The 20,697-nt window shown below is 39.4% G+C and overlaps 1 protein-coding gene across 4 annotated transcripts in view; it reads right to left on the reverse strand.

The window, feature by feature from the left end:
- The window catches only part of RIMS4 (regulating synaptic membrane exocytosis 4), a 278,761-nt gene extending 261,300 nt beyond the window's left edge, over positions 1 to 17,461 (reverse strand). For 3 of the 4 annotated variants that reach the window (XR_003858308.1, XM_029613600.1, XM_029613599.1), the window contains exon 1: positions 16,746 to 17,461. Coding sequence is in view for 3 of the 4 variants with exons in the window: in XM_029613600.1 (XP_029469460.1) it covers positions 16,746 to 16,842 (97 nt within the window). In the remaining variant the exon portion in view is untranslated. The remainder of the gene's footprint in view (positions 1 to 16,745) is intronic. The other variant, XM_029613601.1, reaches the window with a different exon arrangement.
- Positions 17,462 to 20,697: the final 3,236 nt, after the last annotated feature.

Here is a 20,697-nt window from a genome sequence, read left to right on the forward strand (position 1 = left end):
TAAGTTACTGAACAAAGGTAAAAAAAAAAAAAAAAAAAGTGAATTTAAGGGGTAGGAGGAGAAGGGAAGGAAAGATGAGGTGTGAGGGGAGGAAACTGGGGAAGGCCGGTAAGCGTCACTGCGTGGGAATTGCCTAAGTCTTTCCCCCGCCCCCTTGTGCGTGCAGCCCCCGGATTTTATAACATGTACACGCCGGCGCACACGTTATAAAATGCCAGATCAGCACGTGCAAGGGGGAGAGGATTTTTGCATTTATACATAGTGACTCATCAGGGCCTTCCCCAGTTCCCAGTCCGCTCCAATTAAGGAGCAGACTGGGAGGGAACTTCCCAACCCCCTAGCCTGACCTCCCCTATCCAAACCCCCCCCCCCCAAAATAGTTACCTTTCTTTTTGCGCCTGCCTCAGCAGGAGCAGGTTGCGCGCATCAGCACCCTGCCGGCACGCGATCCTCCAGCACAGCAGCAAATGGCTGCTGTGCCAGGCACCTCTAGCCCCACCCCTTTCACAAACCCCAGGACTTATATGCGTCCCGGGGATTTACACGTTTGGCCAGGCCTTTGAAAACTGGCCCGGTGCGCGTAGGTGATTTAAAATCTGGCCAGTTATTTTTCTCACACCTAAATTATACACACGTATGTTTATAAAATAGGTAGAGAAAGTAAGTGCTTTCTTGGACTGGAAATATTCACACATGCTGAAGAAGGTGCATACTTTCAGAACAGAACTATGTGGTATTTTATAAACTATGCAGCTCCTGCCGTAGTTTATAAGATGCTGCATTAATCTCCCCCTGTTCACTTCCATGTGCAAATCAGTTTGAAAATTAGACTCTGAGGACTGAATTTTCAAAGGAGTTACATATATGTCTTACCTAAAATTCATAAGTCACTCAGTGAACCACCAGGAAGACCCATTATCTCAGCAATAGGCTCTTTACTCGAACCTTTGTCCACCTTTATAGATACATTTCTGAAAAAACAAGTTCCTTCCATCTCGTCGTATATTAAAGATTCGTCTGATTTTATTACAATGTTAGATAAGTTTCCACAAGTTAAAGAAAATACTCTAATGGCTACCATGGATATCGAATCCCTTTACACAAACATTCCGCAGTTGTCAGCAATAGAGATTGTTACCGAACAACTTTTAGAACATAATGCGCACAGACGCATACCTAATCAATTTGTTATAGAATTAGCGGAAATTGCACTGACCAAAAATTACTTTAAATTCGACAAAGAATTTTTTCTTCAAGTTAAGGGAGTTGCTATGGGGTCTGCCATGGCCCCTTCCATAGCAAACTTATACGTAGCTAAATTTGAAGAAAGATTTCTTAAAGAACACAGATGGTCTACCAATATCTTGACATGGAAAAGATATATAGACGATATATTTTTGCTATGGAATGGGAATCAGGCAGAGTTGAAAGAGTTTCACGAATGGCTCAATACATTAGATCTTAATTTAAAGTTTACAATGCAATTTGATATAAAATCGATTTCTTTTCTAGATATTCAAATAACTATAAAAGAATGTAAATTCCATACTGATATTTACAGGAAACCTACAGATTCTAATAAACTTTTACATTTTCACAGTTGCCATAACAGATCTCTAATGAACAATTTACCGTACTCTCAGTTTCTAAGACTTAGAAGACTTTGTGATGACGACGTAACATTTAAGCTTAGAGCTGGCGAAATGAAGCAAAGATTCCTTGATAGAGAATATCCTGAGAAGTATATAGTAAGTGGTCTCAATAGAGCTTTTAAACAAAAAAGGTCTGATCTTTTTCAGCCAAAAATCAAGAGTCAAAATAATAAGATCACTTGTCCGCTGACATATACCCATTTGTCACATAATATTATCAAAATTTTGCAACGACATTGGCCTATGATTCAATTGATAGAGGGTTTTGAGAACAAAGAGATACTAATATCTAATAAAAGATCCAAAAATATTAAAGACTACGTCTCTCCGTCAGCTCTTCCACAAAAACAGTCTATAGACATCAGACCAGCCGGACACAGACCATGTAACGCATGTTCTGTATGTAATGTTAACATCAAGACTAACCATGTCATCATCCCTGGTACTGGTAAAAAATTTTTATTGAAACGTTTTACCAACTGTAGGAGCAAAGGTGTTATTTATGCAGCCACTTGCCCATGCAACAAAATGTATATTGGGAAAACAGTGCGAGAATTTAGGAAAAGAATTATAGAGCATAAAAGTAACATCAATAGAAAAATTGCATCCAAACCATTAGTTGACCACTCTTTAGAAGCACAACATACTTTTAATGATTACAAATTTTGTGTCCTGTTGCAACCCCTAATACATTGGAGAGGAGGAGACCTAGATAAAACACTTTTGCAGCAAGAACAAAAATTGATTTATGATTTTAATACAATGTCCCCACATGGTCTAAACTTAGACATTGATTATTCTGTTTTTCTATAATTATGTATGGTCTTAAGGGGATGACAATTTTTCATACATTTTACTGAAACAGTGTGTTTAATTATTATATTTTTATATTAATTCTTCTTTTGCGTATCTTTGGGTGTATATCACAGGCTACAATTTATTTCCTAACTTTTAAGTAAGTAGTTACTATTTTCTACTATTTTAAAGGTTTGTTTTTAAATTATAATATTTTTTAGGACATGATTCCTTACAATAGTGCTTCTATTGTTTTTATGCATTTTATATTTATGTTATTCTTTTCACCTTATTTTTCACACCAATTTATATGCTTTTTATCATGGGTTTATCTGTGTGATTTACAATGTATAGCAGTCAAAAAATTTTTGTAGTTCACCATCTACAATTACACCTAATCGTTCACACACACAGTGCTCAGTTAGACACTATGTGTTTTGAGGCATTAAGACGACAAGGTAGTTAGTTGATTATGAGCATGACGTAGATTGTGAATCACGCCCATAGTTGTGATTGACAGTTGCAGACAACCACATTCACACAATATCACTGATGTTTTATTTAATTTTATTATTAATGTTCCATTTATTTATTCATTAATTTTATATATTTTTTTGACACACACTTGATATTTTCACTTAGTTTATTTTTAATTGCATTATATTGTTTGGACGTTTCTGTCCACTCCCCTTCCAATTGATTGACAGCAGTTTTGGCGCCAAATACGAACATATAAACTTCCGGTGTGAGTTCCTCCGACGTTTGTTTCAATTCAATTCGATTCTAGACGCGCAGTAAACGCTACGTAAGTTCTTGTGTTTTTTTAAAGGAGTGATGTTTATAAAACATTTAAGTATGCAATCATTCATTTTTCTTTATGACTCTTTTGTGTATGTTGCCGCAGTAGTCTCGATAGATTAACTTAAGCATTGCATGACTTGCATTTCCACGAGTCCCTGCGACCGCATAGTAATAAGGAGTGAGTATACAAACTCAAGCAATGTATACTTATTAGATATTCTATAAATTAGAACATGCAAGCACTTTTAAATTTCGGCTAAACTAGTTAATTTTAACTTACTTCGTTTTAATTTAAATATGCCGATATGAATCAAAAATGCTTTGGCATTTATTTTGTGCACTGCGTTGCATTCATTCATTTTTTCAATCCTCATTACTACTTTTATTAACATTTTGATTTTAATGTCCACCTTCATGGAGCGGAAGGATGTAGGGCTGTCATCTCCCAATTAAATAAAAAACAAAAACAAAAAACAAAACAGGGATGGGATCCATCAGGTCTAGAGGACACATATAAAGAGCAGGTAGTAAAATACTGCACGGAGCGGCAGTAGCCACAGAGGCATTCACGGAGCGGGATGCCAGTGGCCAGTGGTAGGTGTCCATATAAAGAGCAGGTAGTAAAATACTGCACAGAGCGGCAGTAGCCACAGAGGCATTCACGGAGCGGGATGCCAGTGGCCAGTGGTAGGTGTCCACCTTCACGGAGCGGAAGGATGGAGGGCTGTCATCTCCCAATTAAATAAATAATAAAAAAACCCAGGGATGGGATCCATCAGTTCTAGAGGACGCATATAAAGAGCAGGTAGTAAAACACTGCATGGAGCGGCAGTAGCCACAGAGGCATTAACGGAGCGGGATGCCAGTGGCCGGTGGTAGGTGTCCACCTTCACAGAGTAGAAGGATGAAGGGCATCCATCTCCCAATTAAAAAAAGAAAAGAAAAAAAGAAAAAAAACAGGGATGGGTTCATGGGCTTATAGGTATTACCAATTATTAGGCTTTTCAATATTTGATAGTTAATGTGACTTTCAAGGCATTCTTCACTTTCGGTGCATGTCCGGCATGACTCCTTGCTTCAATGACAGGGGAAAAGAAAAACTGATACTTCACACATTTCCAGCATTGCCCTCTGCTTCATGGCAGAGAGCTATGCTGCCGCTTACCCAACTAATCAAACTTAATATTTCACTTGGAAGCAGCTCCAGCACTGCTCTCTACATTAATGGTGGGGGTGAAAAGGGAATTAGAACATAAGGTTACTAAGAGCCAAGAGAAACAGTTAAGTATGAGAACAAATGTGTGAAGCTTGCTGGGCAGACTGGATGGACCGGTTGGTCTTCTTCTGCCGTCATTTCTATGTTTCTATGTTTCTATAATTGTCCCCGTTTTTTGGTACATTTAATACGGTACAACTATTAGATTTTAAAATACTTTTTGATATATTAACCATTGTGTGTCTATATTTACAACCATAGTGGCTCAGAAATGGATTCATTATTATTATTTTTTTAAAAGATTATTATTTTTTTAAAAAAAAGATAGCACTTCATTTGATTACTATTATTCATAGCGGCCATACAGTATTATGAGTATCAATTGATTTTTTCTCCGTTCATTGTTACAATTGATTATTATTTACCAAATCGGATCGATTTTTGCAATATCCTTTCTTGTGTTTCGTCATATAATTGCGACATTGAACTTTTATGCACATAACTGACATGTTCAGTAATTTCAATTAATTATCAATTACACTTATATAACTAATTTATGGTTCACTTGATTTATTTACACACTTTAGTAGCACTTTTATCACTTTATATATAGTCTTATATTTCACATAATTCTATGATCTAAAATACACATTATAATTTAAGTTTTTAAATGAAAGGATTTCTGTATTAAAGAGGCTTATTTTTCACAAACCTTTTCTAGTTGAATTTAAACTGCTTTTGATCACAATTGAGGAATTCCTGATTAATGGATGACTATACATCTGTTTTTATTGGACAATATATCTCTAAAATTCGTTAGAGACATCTACAAAAGGTAATTAATTATATTTAGTTTACATTTATTGCCTGTGCTATTACCCAATTGATTATGCCTATTAATATATTTTAAGTAAGTTTAGGTATGATTGATACATTTATCTCAGATCTGTTCAGTTATGATTGATAAATTAATGTCAGTAACTATAACATCTGTTATATGATTAATCGAGTTTGTTCCTCTTGCCCTAGGTCCCTCCTCTGTTTCCCTTTACTTTCAGATAGATTATTTTTAGATAGATTAACCATGTTTTATGTGTCTGTTCTTTCCATGGTTTTAATTAATTTAATTATTTTAATAATTCTAATTGAATATTTATGTATTTTATTGGATTGTTCAAATAATATTTATTGTTATTTATTACTGTAGCCCCTGAAGTAGCCTTCACAGGCGAAACTCAGGCCTAGAGTCGGGCAACTAATAAAGCACCTTTGAAGGACCTCCGGTCTCCTTCTTCTTTTGTTCCTCACGGCTTTTCTTGACCGCCTTCCTCTATGTGTAAAAGTAGCACACACTGTAGCAATTTTCAAAAGTCCATTTACCCACATAAAATCTTTTGACAATTCATCCCTATGAAGTGAATTTTCAAAGGTGTTATGAGTATAAATACAGCAGTTTTCAAAAGCTCATTCAAGAGCGTAAAACAAACTTTTAAGGGTATAAATCCTTTTGAAAATTGCCTCCTTAGATGATAAATTTTAAACTGGCACGCAGGTACACATACGCACATTCGTCAGCCCGCACCCTGGGACCACGTGGCCATTTTATAACATACACGTGTATTTGCACACGTTATAAAATAGCTTGATCGCGCATACATATGCACACAATTTTAAGTGTGCGTCTATGCGCACAAATGCCACTTCTACCGTATAAGTGGGGGGATTTTAAAAGCCATGCGTGCTAACACCATTACCAGTTTTCCCCATCGTTCCCAGTTCACCCAGGTAAGGGCTAAGGACTTCCAAACCTCACTAGTTTAATAGCCTTCCTTCTCCCGTTAAGACCCAACCATTAAAACCCTGCCGACGTGCCTAGAATTTTTTGATTTGCAACTTAAAAAACGTCATCCAAAGCAGAAGTAAAAAGTTACACGGTAGGGGACCTCGGCATGCGCCTGTGTGTGGAAATATTTACGCGCTAATTTCATGTTAAAATCCAGGAATGCCCATGCCCCGACCACGCACTGCCCCTTTTTTTTAATTTTTCCATTTGTACACACAGCGTATATCCAGGCAGCTTTTAAAATTCGCTCAGCAGATGCCAGCCCAACTTGTGCGCGTATCTCCCGGGTTTTGGCACATGCCAGGCTTTTAAAATTCGCCTTTAAGTTTCTATCTGAGGCAATGGAGGATTAAAATGGCTTGCTCCAAGTCACAAGGAGCATCAGTGGGAGAAAAAAAAAATTTTTTTTTGAACCCTGGCTTCCTACCCAATGATGTAACCATTAGACCACTACTCCACTCCGGTTATTTGAGTGCTGTAATCACTAAGCCATTCCACCATGCCAATCCCCACTCCACTCTACAGGCTGTGTAAGACTGCATAAGTAAGCCCTTCTCAGGACCAGATTAGAAGACTGGACAACACTACAGCAAAAAGTTTACCAAACCCCACAGATCAGGTTTCTTGCATAAATCTGAAATATTGAATCATTTGTCCAAGGATGAAATTTCTTGGAATCTATTGAAAGAGAAAAAAATCTTTCACGTAGCCTCATTACCAAACACATTCAACACAAAACCCACATACAATCAAGTATTAATTTTATTTATTATAAAATGTTAAATTACACAAATACATAAATTTAACAGAATTACATACAGAAAAAAAAAACATTTAAAAGTTCCCATTGAACAACCCCTTATATAGTTGGTGTAGTACATCCCTGCAAAGTAGTCAATTTCAGGCAAATTCTTCTGTCAGACCAACCAGGACTAATTCAAAACAGTCAAGGTATAAGTTTCTCCACTCCTATGTACACAACCTTGCAGGCACTGCTCCGATATCCATGGATTTTCACATTGTTTCCCACTCCCAATGCAACAACAAAATTCAATCTTGAACAGCCAATTTAAAACCTCTCTTTTCACATCTCATGCTGCTTACTCTATTATCTTGTTATAACAGGATAAGAGAAAGTTTATGGATACGGTAGTAGAAAAAAACTTTGCCTTTATTACTTTTGATTTGTCCTACCTGTAATTGACCGCTTTTCAGGGATGCACAATGTCAGTACAAGGAGTTTAATGGAATTTTAAAATATATTTGTGTGTTCTTTGTACATAATTCTGCTAAAAAAGTGTTGTGTAATAAATTTTAAAATAAGAATTAAAAAAAATAAAAAATTAGAATTGATTGCATATAGTTTTGGAGCTGAATGGGTTTGGTAATGAGGTAAATAAATTCCTTCTCTGGTTGGATTACTTAAAACTTTATTTGTACACCACTATTTGTTCTTTGCATAATTGATATGTAGGTACTGTATTTTTAGCTTAGTTTTCTGATATACTTTGTAGGAAAAAATTTACGGCCCAATTTTAAGTGACCCTCACGTGTAAAACACAGGATGTAAGTGTGTGGCTGGGCCTTGCGCGCACCGAGCCCATTTTAAAAGGGGCCCAGCCGCGCGCATAACCCGTTATGCGCACAAGAGCCAAGCCTCGGCAAAGGGGCGATCCTGGGGGCGGGGTTGGAGGCGGCTGGTACAGCGGCCATGCCCCAGCAGGGTGCTGGTGCACGCAACTTTGGAGGAGCAAAAGGTAAATTTAAAAAAAATAGGGGTAGCTAGGATAGGGATAGGAGGAGAGTAGGAGAGGGGAAGGGAGGTTAGGGTAGGGAAGTTCCCTCCCAGTCCGCTCCTTAACTGAAGCGGACTGGGAGGGAACTGGGGAAGGTTGACGATGCGTGTCACGATTTTTGCTTAACCGTGCCCCCCTTTGCACACGCCGCCCCCGATTTTATAACATGCACGCACTGGCGCACGCATGTTATAAAATTGTGCACACATGAATACGCGCGTGTATTTTTTTTATTTTTTTTTTAAGTCTACCCCTTAATGTAAAAAAAAAAAAAATCCACAAACTATCTTGTGAAAAAGCACTGTAGGACTTTTGCTCTTAAGGGATAAATTGAAGAACTGGACAAAGGGATTGGTTTGATTCTCCTGAGATGCACAATGCCTTTTTTTTTTTTTTTTTTTATTAAATATAGAATGTGACCAGTTTTATTCACCAAAGTTGAGAAGTAACTATGTCAAAACATTCTTCCAAAACATATACCTTTTATATTCATGAGTTGCGAATCCACATTCTTCACATATCAACAGTGGGGGACCCAGGCTTACTGGATTTCTTAGAATCAATAAAGAATCCCAATTAACAGGGCTCAAAGAAAAACACATTTGCAGGGAAACATAATACAAAAGATGCCCCCAAATCTAATACTTGGCCCATTGCCAGAAAATTTTTCTTTCAGACCTTTCATAGTTCTGGAAAAATCCATATCTTGTAATCCATAAACAAAGCCTGTGAGTTCTTAAAATAAAAACAAACAGAATCCCAGTCTTGAGAAAATAAAAATAAAACCAACAGGGTAGATCTGAGATTCATCCACCATAGACCTCTTGAACACCTCAGAAAGATTCAAAGTAGATGTTAACTGATGCAACCGGCGCGCGCAGGGGGGGTTTTAAAAGGGTTACGTGCATAATTTATGCGCGTAAGCCTTTTTTTTTTTTGTGTAAACGGTTTTTATTGTTTTGTCAACTCAAACAACATGCCCGGAAGAGACAAAGCCTTTTAAAATCTACCCCTAAGTCTATTCCATGTTACTGTTGCTAGTAATAGCAGTGGCTATTTTCTAAGTCAACTTAATTAATAGCAGGTAATGGACTTCTCCTGCAAGAACTTATCCAATCCTTTTTTAAACCCAGCTATACTAACTGCATTAACCATATCCTTTGAGTAGAGATGGCTTTTCTCCTGAAGAGATAGCTGCATTGGCGGTTCTGAACAGCTGGTCATCTATAGACAGACCCTCTTCAGTTAACGTTAGAAGAAATATGGTATGTCCTGGTATCACTAGAAAAATAATTTTCCTCCTTGGTTGTGATTACTACTGATATATACTAGGAATTCTTCTCTGGAATCCACTCTTGTGTCTTTGAGAGAGAGAGAGGATTGGTGACTTGGAACATTGTACTACCAACTGTCAGCTCTGCAACCAACCCTCATAACTTGAGAGAACAGTTACTCATTGTAGGTTGACAACTTGGAGAATACTGCAAGAATTTTGAACTTAAGAGAATGTTACATTTCTCTAAAAACTGTCCTTGTTCCCACATATAGAACTGTTTAAGTCTTATGTGGGACATTCTGAAGATCACACAAGAAGCAATCCCCCTATTAGCAAAGATGTTTTTTTTCCTTCCAATAAATAGGGGTTCAGGCAAAGGGGGAGATGGTGCACTAAATATCAATCAGATAACATCTACTTTGAACCTTTCTGAGGTGCTCAAGAGGTCTATGGTGGATGAATCTCAGATCTACCCTATTGGTTTTATTTTTATTTTCTCAAGACTGGGATTCTGTTTGTTTTTATTTTAATAACTCACATGCTTTGTTTATGGATTACAAGATATGGATTTTTCCAGAACTATGAAAGGCCTGAAAGAAAACGTTTCTGACAATGGGCCAAGTATTAGATTTGGGGGGCATCTTTTGTTTTATGTTTTCCCTGCAAATGTGTTTTCTTTGAGCCCTGTTAATTGAGATTCTTTATTGATTCTAGGAAATCCAGTAAGCCTGGGTCCCCCACTGTTGTTATGTGAAGAACGTGGGTTCGCAACTCATGAATATAAAAGGTGTATGTTTTGGAATAGCTTTTTTCCTATTTCTTCCAGCTTTTCACTGCTTCCCAGATTTAATTGGTCTGTGAGGATATAGTACATATATTTTTTTTTCATTTGTTCTTTTTTCTGATTTTGTGATGTTTATAACATGTACACCTTTCCTGGCAAGACCTGCTTGCTTGTTATATTTAAATAAATAAAAATTTAAAATAAATTTTTGTGGATAGATATTAGAGCCTGATTTTCTGAATAATGAGAGTTTACAGTTACTAGACCTTTAGAAATAATGGTGCTGTACCAAAAAAAAAAGTCATATTACAAATAGTTTTTAAAACTATTTATGCATTTGAATCAAACATCAAATATAAAATATTTGACAGGAAAAAAAAAAAAAGAGGCATTATACATAGTAAGCAAGATATAACAATAAGCAAATGAAAATAAAAATTATCCATTATATAAGCCCACATTAGACCCCCAATACTTTTTCAGGGGGGGGGGGGGAAGAGAGACAGCAAATAGTTGTGGGGAAAGGCTAATTTAGAAATAAGAAAATTGCAGAAAAAAAGGATGAATACTTCAGAGCAGAACATCACCCATAATCACCGATAATCCATAACAACAGAGGAAGGCTGAGAAAAAGTACCACGCTTAGCATCTATAAACTCTCTCAATTGTGCTGGATCAAAAAAAAAAGAAACCGAAAGGCATCCAAGGTTATCTCACATTTACAGGGATGACGACCACCACAAGTAGCCCCCCCTAATGCAAGTACTTCAGACTACATAGCCAAAAAATGTTCTTCTATGCTCCCATGTGACCCAGGCCAAATCTGGAAACACACAAATTTTCTGCCCCTTGACCACCACATCTTTATGGCGAAAATACAATCTGAAAATATTATTACAATCCTGCGTAAAGACAAACATCATCAGTAAAAGTGGCACAACCCACTATCTTGTCTTCTCCATAGTTCTCCAGAAAATATGAAAGGTTAGCAGGAACCCTCTTCGAACCAGGTAAACCGAAAATCTTCTCTTTGGGAGGTAATACAGTCTCTGGAATTAACAAAACTTCCTTCAAGTAGTAAGAAATAGCTCAGCTGGAGAAATCAGAGGAACTGGGGGGAAAATTCAATATTCTCAAATTCAATGACCTGAGAGAATTCTCAATATTTTCAATTCTTCATGAAGATTAAGATAAATCTTTATCCACATTAGTCTGTATTTCTCAAGCTTTCACTAAGGAAGACTACCTCAAATACCTTCTTTTCCACGCTAGTCGTGAGATGAAACGGACTTATTAATAGCCATCATTACTGTCCATAGTCTTCCCAATGCAATCACAGCAGGTTTTTCCAAAAGAGGTTTCCAATCCACGACCCAAAGAAGTCAAAGACTGAGGCATCAAGCCTGAGGAACTTACATCGGGTGGCCCAGTCGACATGGCTAACTGAGCAGGCATTTCCCTCTGTATCTCCAAGCGTTTCCCCCCGGCGTTCTTGTAATTCTCCCACCAAGCCCGAGATTAGTGACGGTGAGGCAGGGAAAATGCAGCCTGATGGCGAGGCAGGAGCCTCAGAGATTCCGACACGCTCTGAGAAGTCATCCGCAAAAGAGGCAGCAGTGCGGGGAGGCTGTGGAGTAGAACGGCCATTGGGGCTCGCGACAAGACTAGCACCCCCTGTTCTAGTCAAGCCGAAATCCTCTAGCGTCGCGCAGGTAAGTGCACGTTCCAGCATTGTAGACTGACAGAGGGAAGCAGATATGTCAGGTGGCCCTTCCCTTCTTTACGGCTCCCTTCTTTACGGCTCCCTTCCTTTTCCCCCCATTAGAAAAGTTTCAGACAATTTGAAATAAAGAAAAAAGGAAAAAAATGTTATGGGAGCGGCCATCTTGGGTTCCCCATATTACAAATACTTAAAAAGATTATTTTCCTATTATTAAAAAGTAACCTTAAATGCTAGAAAGTTGGCAACAATTTATTGCAATTTCAAAACTCCACAACACCTTTTACAGAATTTTTATAATCCAAAATATTTCTGTAAATCCAAATTCACTTTTCAAAACTCCAAACAGCCCTGTGCTAGTAGTTTCCTAGCATCCTACATGCACTTAGCTTGAACTAAAATCATCCTTTGTCTTCCATATTTTTTTCATCTGAGGGCAGACTGGATATGCCAACTGGGTTCTTATCTGTCGTTCTGTACTATCCAAACTAATCAGGCATGAGCTTACTCAGACTCAGAAACAGATGTACAGCTAGCTCGGGGGTGGGGGAGTGGGGTAAAAGATTGTATGCATCAGCTCAGAGACCATAGAATGGCATTTAAATCAAATCTTATTTATATTTCACTTTTCTAAATGACAAAAAATACACAATGTAAAAAGATAAACTAAAAGATCAAAGCATTAAATATACAGCTAAAAAAAAACCAGGCAATATTCAAAATGACAATTCAAATACAATATTTCTTTATTGCATTTAGAATCTACCCCACTCCAAGGACTCAAGGTAAACACCTCATAAAAACAATAACCGAAAAGCTCAAATAAAAAGTATTGAGAAATATCAAATGTTACTTTACTATGCAAAAACCATTGCATAAACCACGAAGTACACAGAAAATAAATTAATTTAATAAAAGTCACAAAAAGCCTGTGGCAAACTTAGGACTAGAAGCCACCGTAGTTTAATAGTGTAGCAGAGCAGTTAAGAGCCCAGATCTGTGAATCCAGACGTCAGTTTGATTCTCCCACATCCTCTCCTCATCTGACTTTCTGCAAGTTACCTAATCTTCCTGTGCTCACTGTTAGAATGTAGTTTCCCAGATTCAGAGATCCCTACCAGAGCAATTATCTTGCACAGTGTTGTGTCCACTGATGGTGCTATATAAAATATTCTTACTATATAATGATCCTTAATTCTCCAACTTCATGCATCTAAACATGTAGCCTGATTTGATTAAGAATATTACAATTTCAATGTATTAAGCTATTTGGTATAGCAATGTTGCATAAATACAGTACCAAAAATATAGAGAAAGAGCAAATGTGGGAATGTTACCATAAGATAATGTGGTATTATATTTTTCTGTGTGTTGTGTGTTGAATTAGTGTCCTTATTTCTTTTAAATATGTGGAATAAATAACAAGGTGTCAAAAGCCAGCAAAGTAAATCATGAACTCTTGAATATACCTAAATTTTTTGTGCTCTTTTCCTGCATTATGGAAATTCTTCAAAACAAGAGACTGGTAGGAATTCTACGAAAATCATTATAATGAGAAATGCACAAACAAAACAAAGTTGTGCGTTGGCTATGTTCTAAGCTCCCCTTATCACATTTCTGCCCATTCCGGTTGCATTTGATGGATCCAACTAATTGACCATGATTAATTACTGTAGTGCATGGAGAAGAAAGGCCTAGACCTTTCCTCCTGCACCTTTTGAATTCCACCTTCCGACATCATAATCAATGTTTAGAATTAACGTGTCCCCCCCTACTATCCCCGAGATCCTCAGCTTCTAAGGAAGGGCAAATCATATACATAGTAACACGGTACTTACAACAGAAAAAAAACCCCAAACAAAAAGGTCCATCCAGTAAGTTCCTTATGATAGTAACTGCCGCTCCGCGCAGGTTCCCACCAGCCTTATATACTAACATAACATTTTTACTGGGTGAGGAACCTTCCTGAAAATTCAGACAATGCTGCTTGACTTGCTTTTGGACTTGGCCATAGAAGCAGTCCTGTGCTTTTTCCCTTATGTCTGCGTATCGGTACCCCTATTCCGTAAAAGTTGGAGCTCAAGTCTGTTGTCTGAATCAAATTCCCCTCCCCCCCAGTCAAAGCTGCAAGCGATATTGCAATTGCGTCATGGAGTCTGAATATTACACCAATATAAATAGAATTTTAGGGAGATATTCCAGTTTTATACTCGCCTCCAGCCACCCCCCCCCCCCCACCCCTTCAGGATTTTTTTGTATCTTGGGATATTTTTTCCCCCACTGTGGCCGTCTCCAACTTAGGCTGCCAAGTTGAGTGAAGCTGCTTTGCTCAATTTTCTTGCTGTAGTCAGCCAGAAATACAGGGACAGTTACTTTCAAACCAGCTCACAGGCACATGCCTCATCAAAATTATGCCCGTACCCACACCTCTTTTCGAAACTGAGGGACGCGCGCAGCAGGAGATAAACGCACATCTTGGCAGCTTTAAAAATTCGGTTGGCACACGTAAGCCCGACTTATGCGTGCAACCCCCAATTGATGCGCATGCCGGGCTTTTAAAATCTACCTAAAAGTGTTTTGTTTTTTTTCAAAAATATAAAAAAAAGTCAGTTACCATTATTTAAACTTCTATTGCCAGACAAATGGAACACTTTATAATTGCAATACAAAATTAGCTTGCATTTGAATCAAAATTTTGGGATCTTGGAACTCTTTCTACATGCAAACAGCATCAGACAATGGAAATTAACCTCGTGGGTTGCTATAATGCTGAAACAATCCATTTGTTTTCTTGAAGTGTGGTAGCCATGTTAGTCCAATAGACTAGAAATAAGGATCCAACAAAAAGTATAAGGCGATACCTTTTTATTGGACTAACTTACTATATTTCTTGACTAGCTTTCATTTCTCAGGTCAACAAACTACAAGAAATAATAACTGCCTCTGTCACCTTTTTAACACTTTAATACAAACTTTCCCTCTCTGTAATCCGTCATCCTTTTCTGGCAAATGCCATCTCTTGCTCCAACCTGCTTGTTCTGTCTGGACCTGAGGAAGAGAGTACTCCCAACAGCTGTTCAAGAAAGGCTTTAAGTTAATTCAATTAAAAAAATGTATTCATCTGAAACGAAATGGGAAATTTAAAAAAAAAATCCTGTTTCTTTTATTTCAAATCATTTTTAAGACATGAACCCTTTCACCATATTTTAGTTTTTTCACTGGGCAGAAACAATCCCGCAGTCACTCCAACTTGCTGGTGGTATGCTTTGCAAATGGAGCTGGAAGACGGAAGCTGGCATCGTTAATTTTTTCTGTACAAAATTGGTGCCAGTCAGGCCCAGGCATTCACCATTTTGCACAGAAGAAATTAACCATGACACCTGGCCTTGGTCTTTTGGTGCCATTCGTAATCATATCACTGGCAGAGTTGCTCCTGCCGCAGGGAAAGAATAAAATATATGAATAGGGTCTATGAGGTGGGGGGGAGGGGAGATAGGATGGCAGGCCCAAGAGAATTTTCCCCATTCTCTAATGGGACATGACTTTTTTTTGTTTTTTCCTTCATTTTTTAATTTTTTATTTAAAGTGCAAAAAAATGAAAAGAAACAAATTTAAAAAATGAAACTAAAGAAAAACAATATTTATGCACACACCTATTCCTGCTATTTAAAGCAAGGCTAATATATATATTATGAATAATCCAAATGGTTACATTTTAAAACCATAATTGTTTTGGCTTCAAAGTTATGGAAAATGTTTTTGTCCAGCTTATAATATATGTATTAAACCTACATGTTTTCTTATACTTCATTTGAAAAAATGCTAATCTTAGAATCGACATTATAGAATCAAGGGTCAGTTAGTTGTTCAGAAGTATATAAACAAAAGAGCCAAGGGTAACAAATTAAAATATATTGGTATCTACCCATTACAATTTATCTCCAAAGTATTTCTCAAAACTCAAAAAAATATGTTAAGAAAGCTAAAAAAAAACCAAAAACAAAAAAAAAACATTATGCAACAGCACTGGGTTGCATACCTGAAGAATGATATTTACTAAAAGAATGTATCATATTAATGTAATTAGCTCTTGCTAATGGAATCAAAGAAATCAGATTGGTATTTGTTTTCACTACTAACACACCTGTCATTTTTAGAGGATGCAAGAACAGAGTTAAAAGATTTAAATGTCTGCATTGTTACTAGAATGTGCAGAAGGGGGTACCTTTTTTTTTTTTTTTTTTTTTTTTAACACTGTCATCAAAACATGGCATTATAGAAGGATAAAAATAGACGGCTTGCTATGTCAACTCGGTCCTCTACGAAACGGGTACAGTTCAGGCTCCTTTTCAAACCTTAATCCCTTTCTTTTGAGCCAGAACCTTACATGCCATCCTAATCGTCTAAAGTGCTGAAGGCTGTATTTTTCTTTGGAGACTAGGTGGCTCAGAGGATCTCAGCCGAGTAAATGAGACTACGCTACACAGTAACCAACAGTCTATAAATGAGACATCAAAGAAGGCTAGTCAAGGGCTCAGCTGCTTCCACACATTTCTGCTCATTGTCTGTGTCCCTCCCCCAAAGAGCTGCAGGCCTAAATCTGATCTGAACCCCAACAATAGCGATTTTTTTTTCCTCTCCAGGTGTAAACGGACCTTTAGTGGCGGAATTCAGTGGCTCCAGGAGGACATAAAGCACAAGATTCGCTTCTCTGTCTACCCTCTCCCCAGCCCCAGATAGTCAGAAGCGCAAAGAAACGAAGGGCTCAAGGCACGAGCCCCTTTCAGAGCCGGGCATCTGCGGCCACTCTCCCTCCCCCCCTGGCGGGACCACCCGCGGCGCCTGGTTGCATTTCTCCTTACCGCCGTCGTCCTCGTCGAAAGAGTTCATGCAGGGGAAGTAGATGGCCAGAGCCTCGAAGGACGCCGAGAGGCTGATGCGGCTCTGGGAGCGCTCCATGTACAGGCCGCCGGGGGCGCTCCCGGGCTCCGCCGACGGCTTGGCCAGTTTTGCCGCCCCATTTTTCACTCGAAGCACGGCACGCGGCGTCTTGGCGGAATTTCGGGGGCCCCCTCAAGAAGAAGGAAGGGAAGAAAAAAAAAAGTCTCCTCTCCCCTCCCTCACCCTTGCTTTTTTTTTTTTTTTCTTTCTTCTTCTAGCCACCGTCTTCGGCTAGGAACCAAAGTCAGCTGCGTCGCTGCATTTATTGTCCCGTTTGTTGGGAAGGGGTTTTTTTTTTTTCCTTTCTCCTTTCACCTGAACCTCCTCACTTTCCAGTTCTCGGTAACGACAGCTCTACCTCCCCGACCCAGCTCGGGAGGGGACTGGGATAGATCGATGTCCGGCTTGCTCGGGGCAGCGACGATGAACGAAAGGCCGATTGGACCGCGAAGAGTCGGCAGGTTCCTCGCGCCGGATCCAGCACGCCGCGGCTCCCTCCGCTCTATCGCACTCGTTCGCTCGCTCTCCCCGGCTGCCTCCGCACGCGCGCGCGCCGCTCCTGCCCGGCGCCTTCATTCACAGCCGAGCAGTGTGTGACGCCAGCCCGCGGGAAGGGGGGGGTGGAGCTGGCCATGACGTCATGATTTCCGAGCTGGCTGCTCCAATCGGATTGCTGAGAGGGCGGGCACCTGCCGGTAGCGGTAAAATCACCCCTGGCAAAGAGTTAAAGGGACAGCGGTGACTTTAAGCCTTCCTTGTCTCGAGAGACTGCGCTGGTAGGGCAAGACCGACGAATACCTACATACAACAGTGAGTTTTCTAATGATTCAAAAACTCATCTTCTTCAGCATATGAACATTTCTTCCGCTTCTTCTTTAGTTCCTGTGATTGTTCAGAGTCAAAATAACAGATTATTTGATAAAATCCACATTTCTGTTCTCACTAAACAAGCGTTGAATGTGTTCGGATTAGAGAATTCTTATTTTTCTCTGGACGTAAAATATACTACCTCGATCCTACTTTAAGCAAAGAGGCGAAGGCGTGATAAGTATGTTTGCTATTCATCCTGCGATTCGAGGAATGGGGTTTTTTTTAAGTATCGACTTATTCCTAATAGAAAGTGCTTTCTTTCAAAATCAATGGCAAATAAACAACATTCCTTAAGAAAATAATGGAAAAGTGGGCTAAGCCGCTGACTTTTTAAACAAGACTGACCAATAAACCCGATACTGCTGTTCAGCACCATGGTGTGGACAGCTCCTTTCACAGACAGTGATAGCCACATCCAAATTAATCGTGCTTTTCAGATTTTTTAAATCGGATAAAAGACCTCTATTCCTGTTAAATGAACTCATTTAAAAGATAACTTTTAAAGATGGATACTTTATTGAGAGGTGTTCATTAATTTAATGATACTATTCTTCAGTCTACAGTCTCTAGTCTAAGGCAGTTTCGCAACCCTGGATACATTTCCTAAGCAATGGTAAAATGACTATTATTTAGAAAGAGAATAGCCTGTTTTAAAGAGAAAGATTCATTGTTTATGACACGGTCTTCTTCAAGGCACACCACTGGAAATTCCTTTTAAGGTTAACCTCATTTAGACAACATGCTGAAAATTTAGATGAAAGCAAAAATATTTTACTTCCTCAAGAAAGAGAATAATCCTAACATACATCCTTTCCAGAATATTCAAACAAGTCTTCCTTTCATCTCTCTGGGGAACTATAAAATACTTCCAGAAGACCATGCCCAATAAGTAATTGCAGATCTAGCTGGTTTTCTCACAACAAAAGCAATAAAAAGCAAAACCAGTGACTCAATAAAATAACATCAACAGCAATTAGGGAGAATACTTCAAAATGTTGTCCAAGTCTGGAAGCAAAACATAACAGCCTCGGTTCCCGATGTGATTCAATCAGGAAATTTCTTCACATCACCTAAAATATCTTCAAGAATTCTAATTCCCTCGAAAAGATGCACCGGGTGGAGACAGTACAAAACTTTATAAAAACTAGATCAAATACAGGGTACCAGAAAAAGAAAGAGCTCAAGAAATGTATTCCAACCATGTGAGAGTAACAAAAAGAAATGTAGGGTATCATCCTATCCTGGATTTAAGTATTTAGTCTATATGTTTCAACAACACACTTCAAAGTGGAATATCTGCTCGCCATAATTCAAGCCATCAGAGCAAGAGATTTCACGTGCTCATTTAAATCTTCAAGAGAGCATGCTGACACATTTCTATTGCTCCTGGCTGTCAGATCTGAGTTTTGTAATTTCAGACAAGCATTCTCAGTGCAAACCCTTTTGGCATGAAGAGTTGTCACAAAGTTCTCATACCAGGGACAAACCATCTAAAGGCTTCTCAGTTTTTCCGTTATCTGGATGACCTTTTTATCAGACATCCTTTCAAGAAACGTTAATGAAGAGGGATACGGTGATTCAAAGTCTGCAAGTGTGTAGGTGGATAATACATTTTCAGAAGAGTACTTTAATTCTAGCTCAAGGTTTATATCACCTAGCAGCCATATTTTTCACCTTTTCTTTTCAAACCAGTTAGTTTCAGAATTTTTTATTTTTTATTTTTTTAGTGACAGCAAAGCCATCTTTGCGAGAAAGTTTGCTACATACGTTTTTCTTTTTCTTTTTTTTTTTTACCTGGCAGTTTGCTCCTGCTTCATTGAGCCTCTAGCTCAGTTGGAACAAGGGCTGGGATCCTGACATTCTTAACGATCCAGGGATTTTCAATCTATTTTATATCCTTCTCCTCTGCATGTCCCCTTGCAGCCCCAAAGTAACTAGTCTAATCATTTGCAGTGATAGTCCAGGGCTGGGATACATGCACCAGTGCTCATTCCATCATTCTCTCTATATTATTATTCATTTTTTTATTTTATTTTATTCCTTGGGTAACTGTTGCTTTGTGTGGTTACCCCAGTCAATGTTGTGGGAGTCTCAGTTTAGTGGACCCTTGGGCCGACCTGCAGGAGACTGGAAATAGATGGTCAATGTCTCTAATGAATAGCAGGCCGGGAGGCAGATGTACAGGCGGGACGAAGATGCTCTTCACCCTGGAAGCTGGTGCTCCCCCGGGAGGAGCCCGTAGGAGCCCAACCACTGGGACTTAGGTGGCTTCACCCTTGGAAGCCGAAGCCCCCCCCCCCCGGGAGGAGCCCGTAGGGGCCCGGCCGCTGGGACTTAGGCGGGTCGTGGATCAGGACAGGTAACTGGAACCAGAGTAGGACAGCAGCAATACTGTAACTGGGCTCGGGTTCTGGAACCAGGCAGGAACTGAAGCAGGTACACAGGAACCCAGCAGGTACTGTAGCAAGCAAGCAGGGACCAAGCAGGTACTGTAGCAGGCAGGCAGGAACCAAGCAGGTACTGTAGCAGGAACGGAGTGACGACGCCAAGCGAGTCACTCTGGGGCACAGCGCAACAGGAAACCGGGAAGCTAACCCGTTGCAAGGTGAGGACTGGATGGCTGCGGTCGGCTTATCAAGGCCGCGGCGTCTGATTTCAGGAGCTGGGCGGAGTCACCACTGGCGGGAAACGGGCTAGAAAGGTGCCCAAGTGGCCCGCGCATGCGCCTAGGAGCAGGGCGTCCTCAGGCACCTTCGCGGCAGCGCAGCCCCAGCAGGGCTGCACCGCCAAACAGGCCGCAAGCCAAGGCTCCGGAGGCGAGAGCAGGTCCGGGAACAAGGAGGTAAGGGCCTGGTCGCGGTGCTCGCGGCCAGGACCGCAACAGTCAACATGAGTTTTCCTTTTCTTCATCTCCATCATTTAACCACTAGGAAACCTCTATGTTTATCTCAAACACTGTTAAATTCCATTACCGTCTTTTTTCTTACTACCTCCTCTGGCAGG

The sequence above is a fragment of the Rhinatrema bivittatum genome, chromosome 8 (assembly GCF_901001135.1).
Source record: "Rhinatrema bivittatum chromosome 8, aRhiBiv1.1, whole genome shotgun sequence".
Classification (NCBI taxonomy): Eukaryota; Metazoa; Chordata; class Amphibia; order Gymnophiona; family Rhinatrematidae; genus Rhinatrema; species Rhinatrema bivittatum.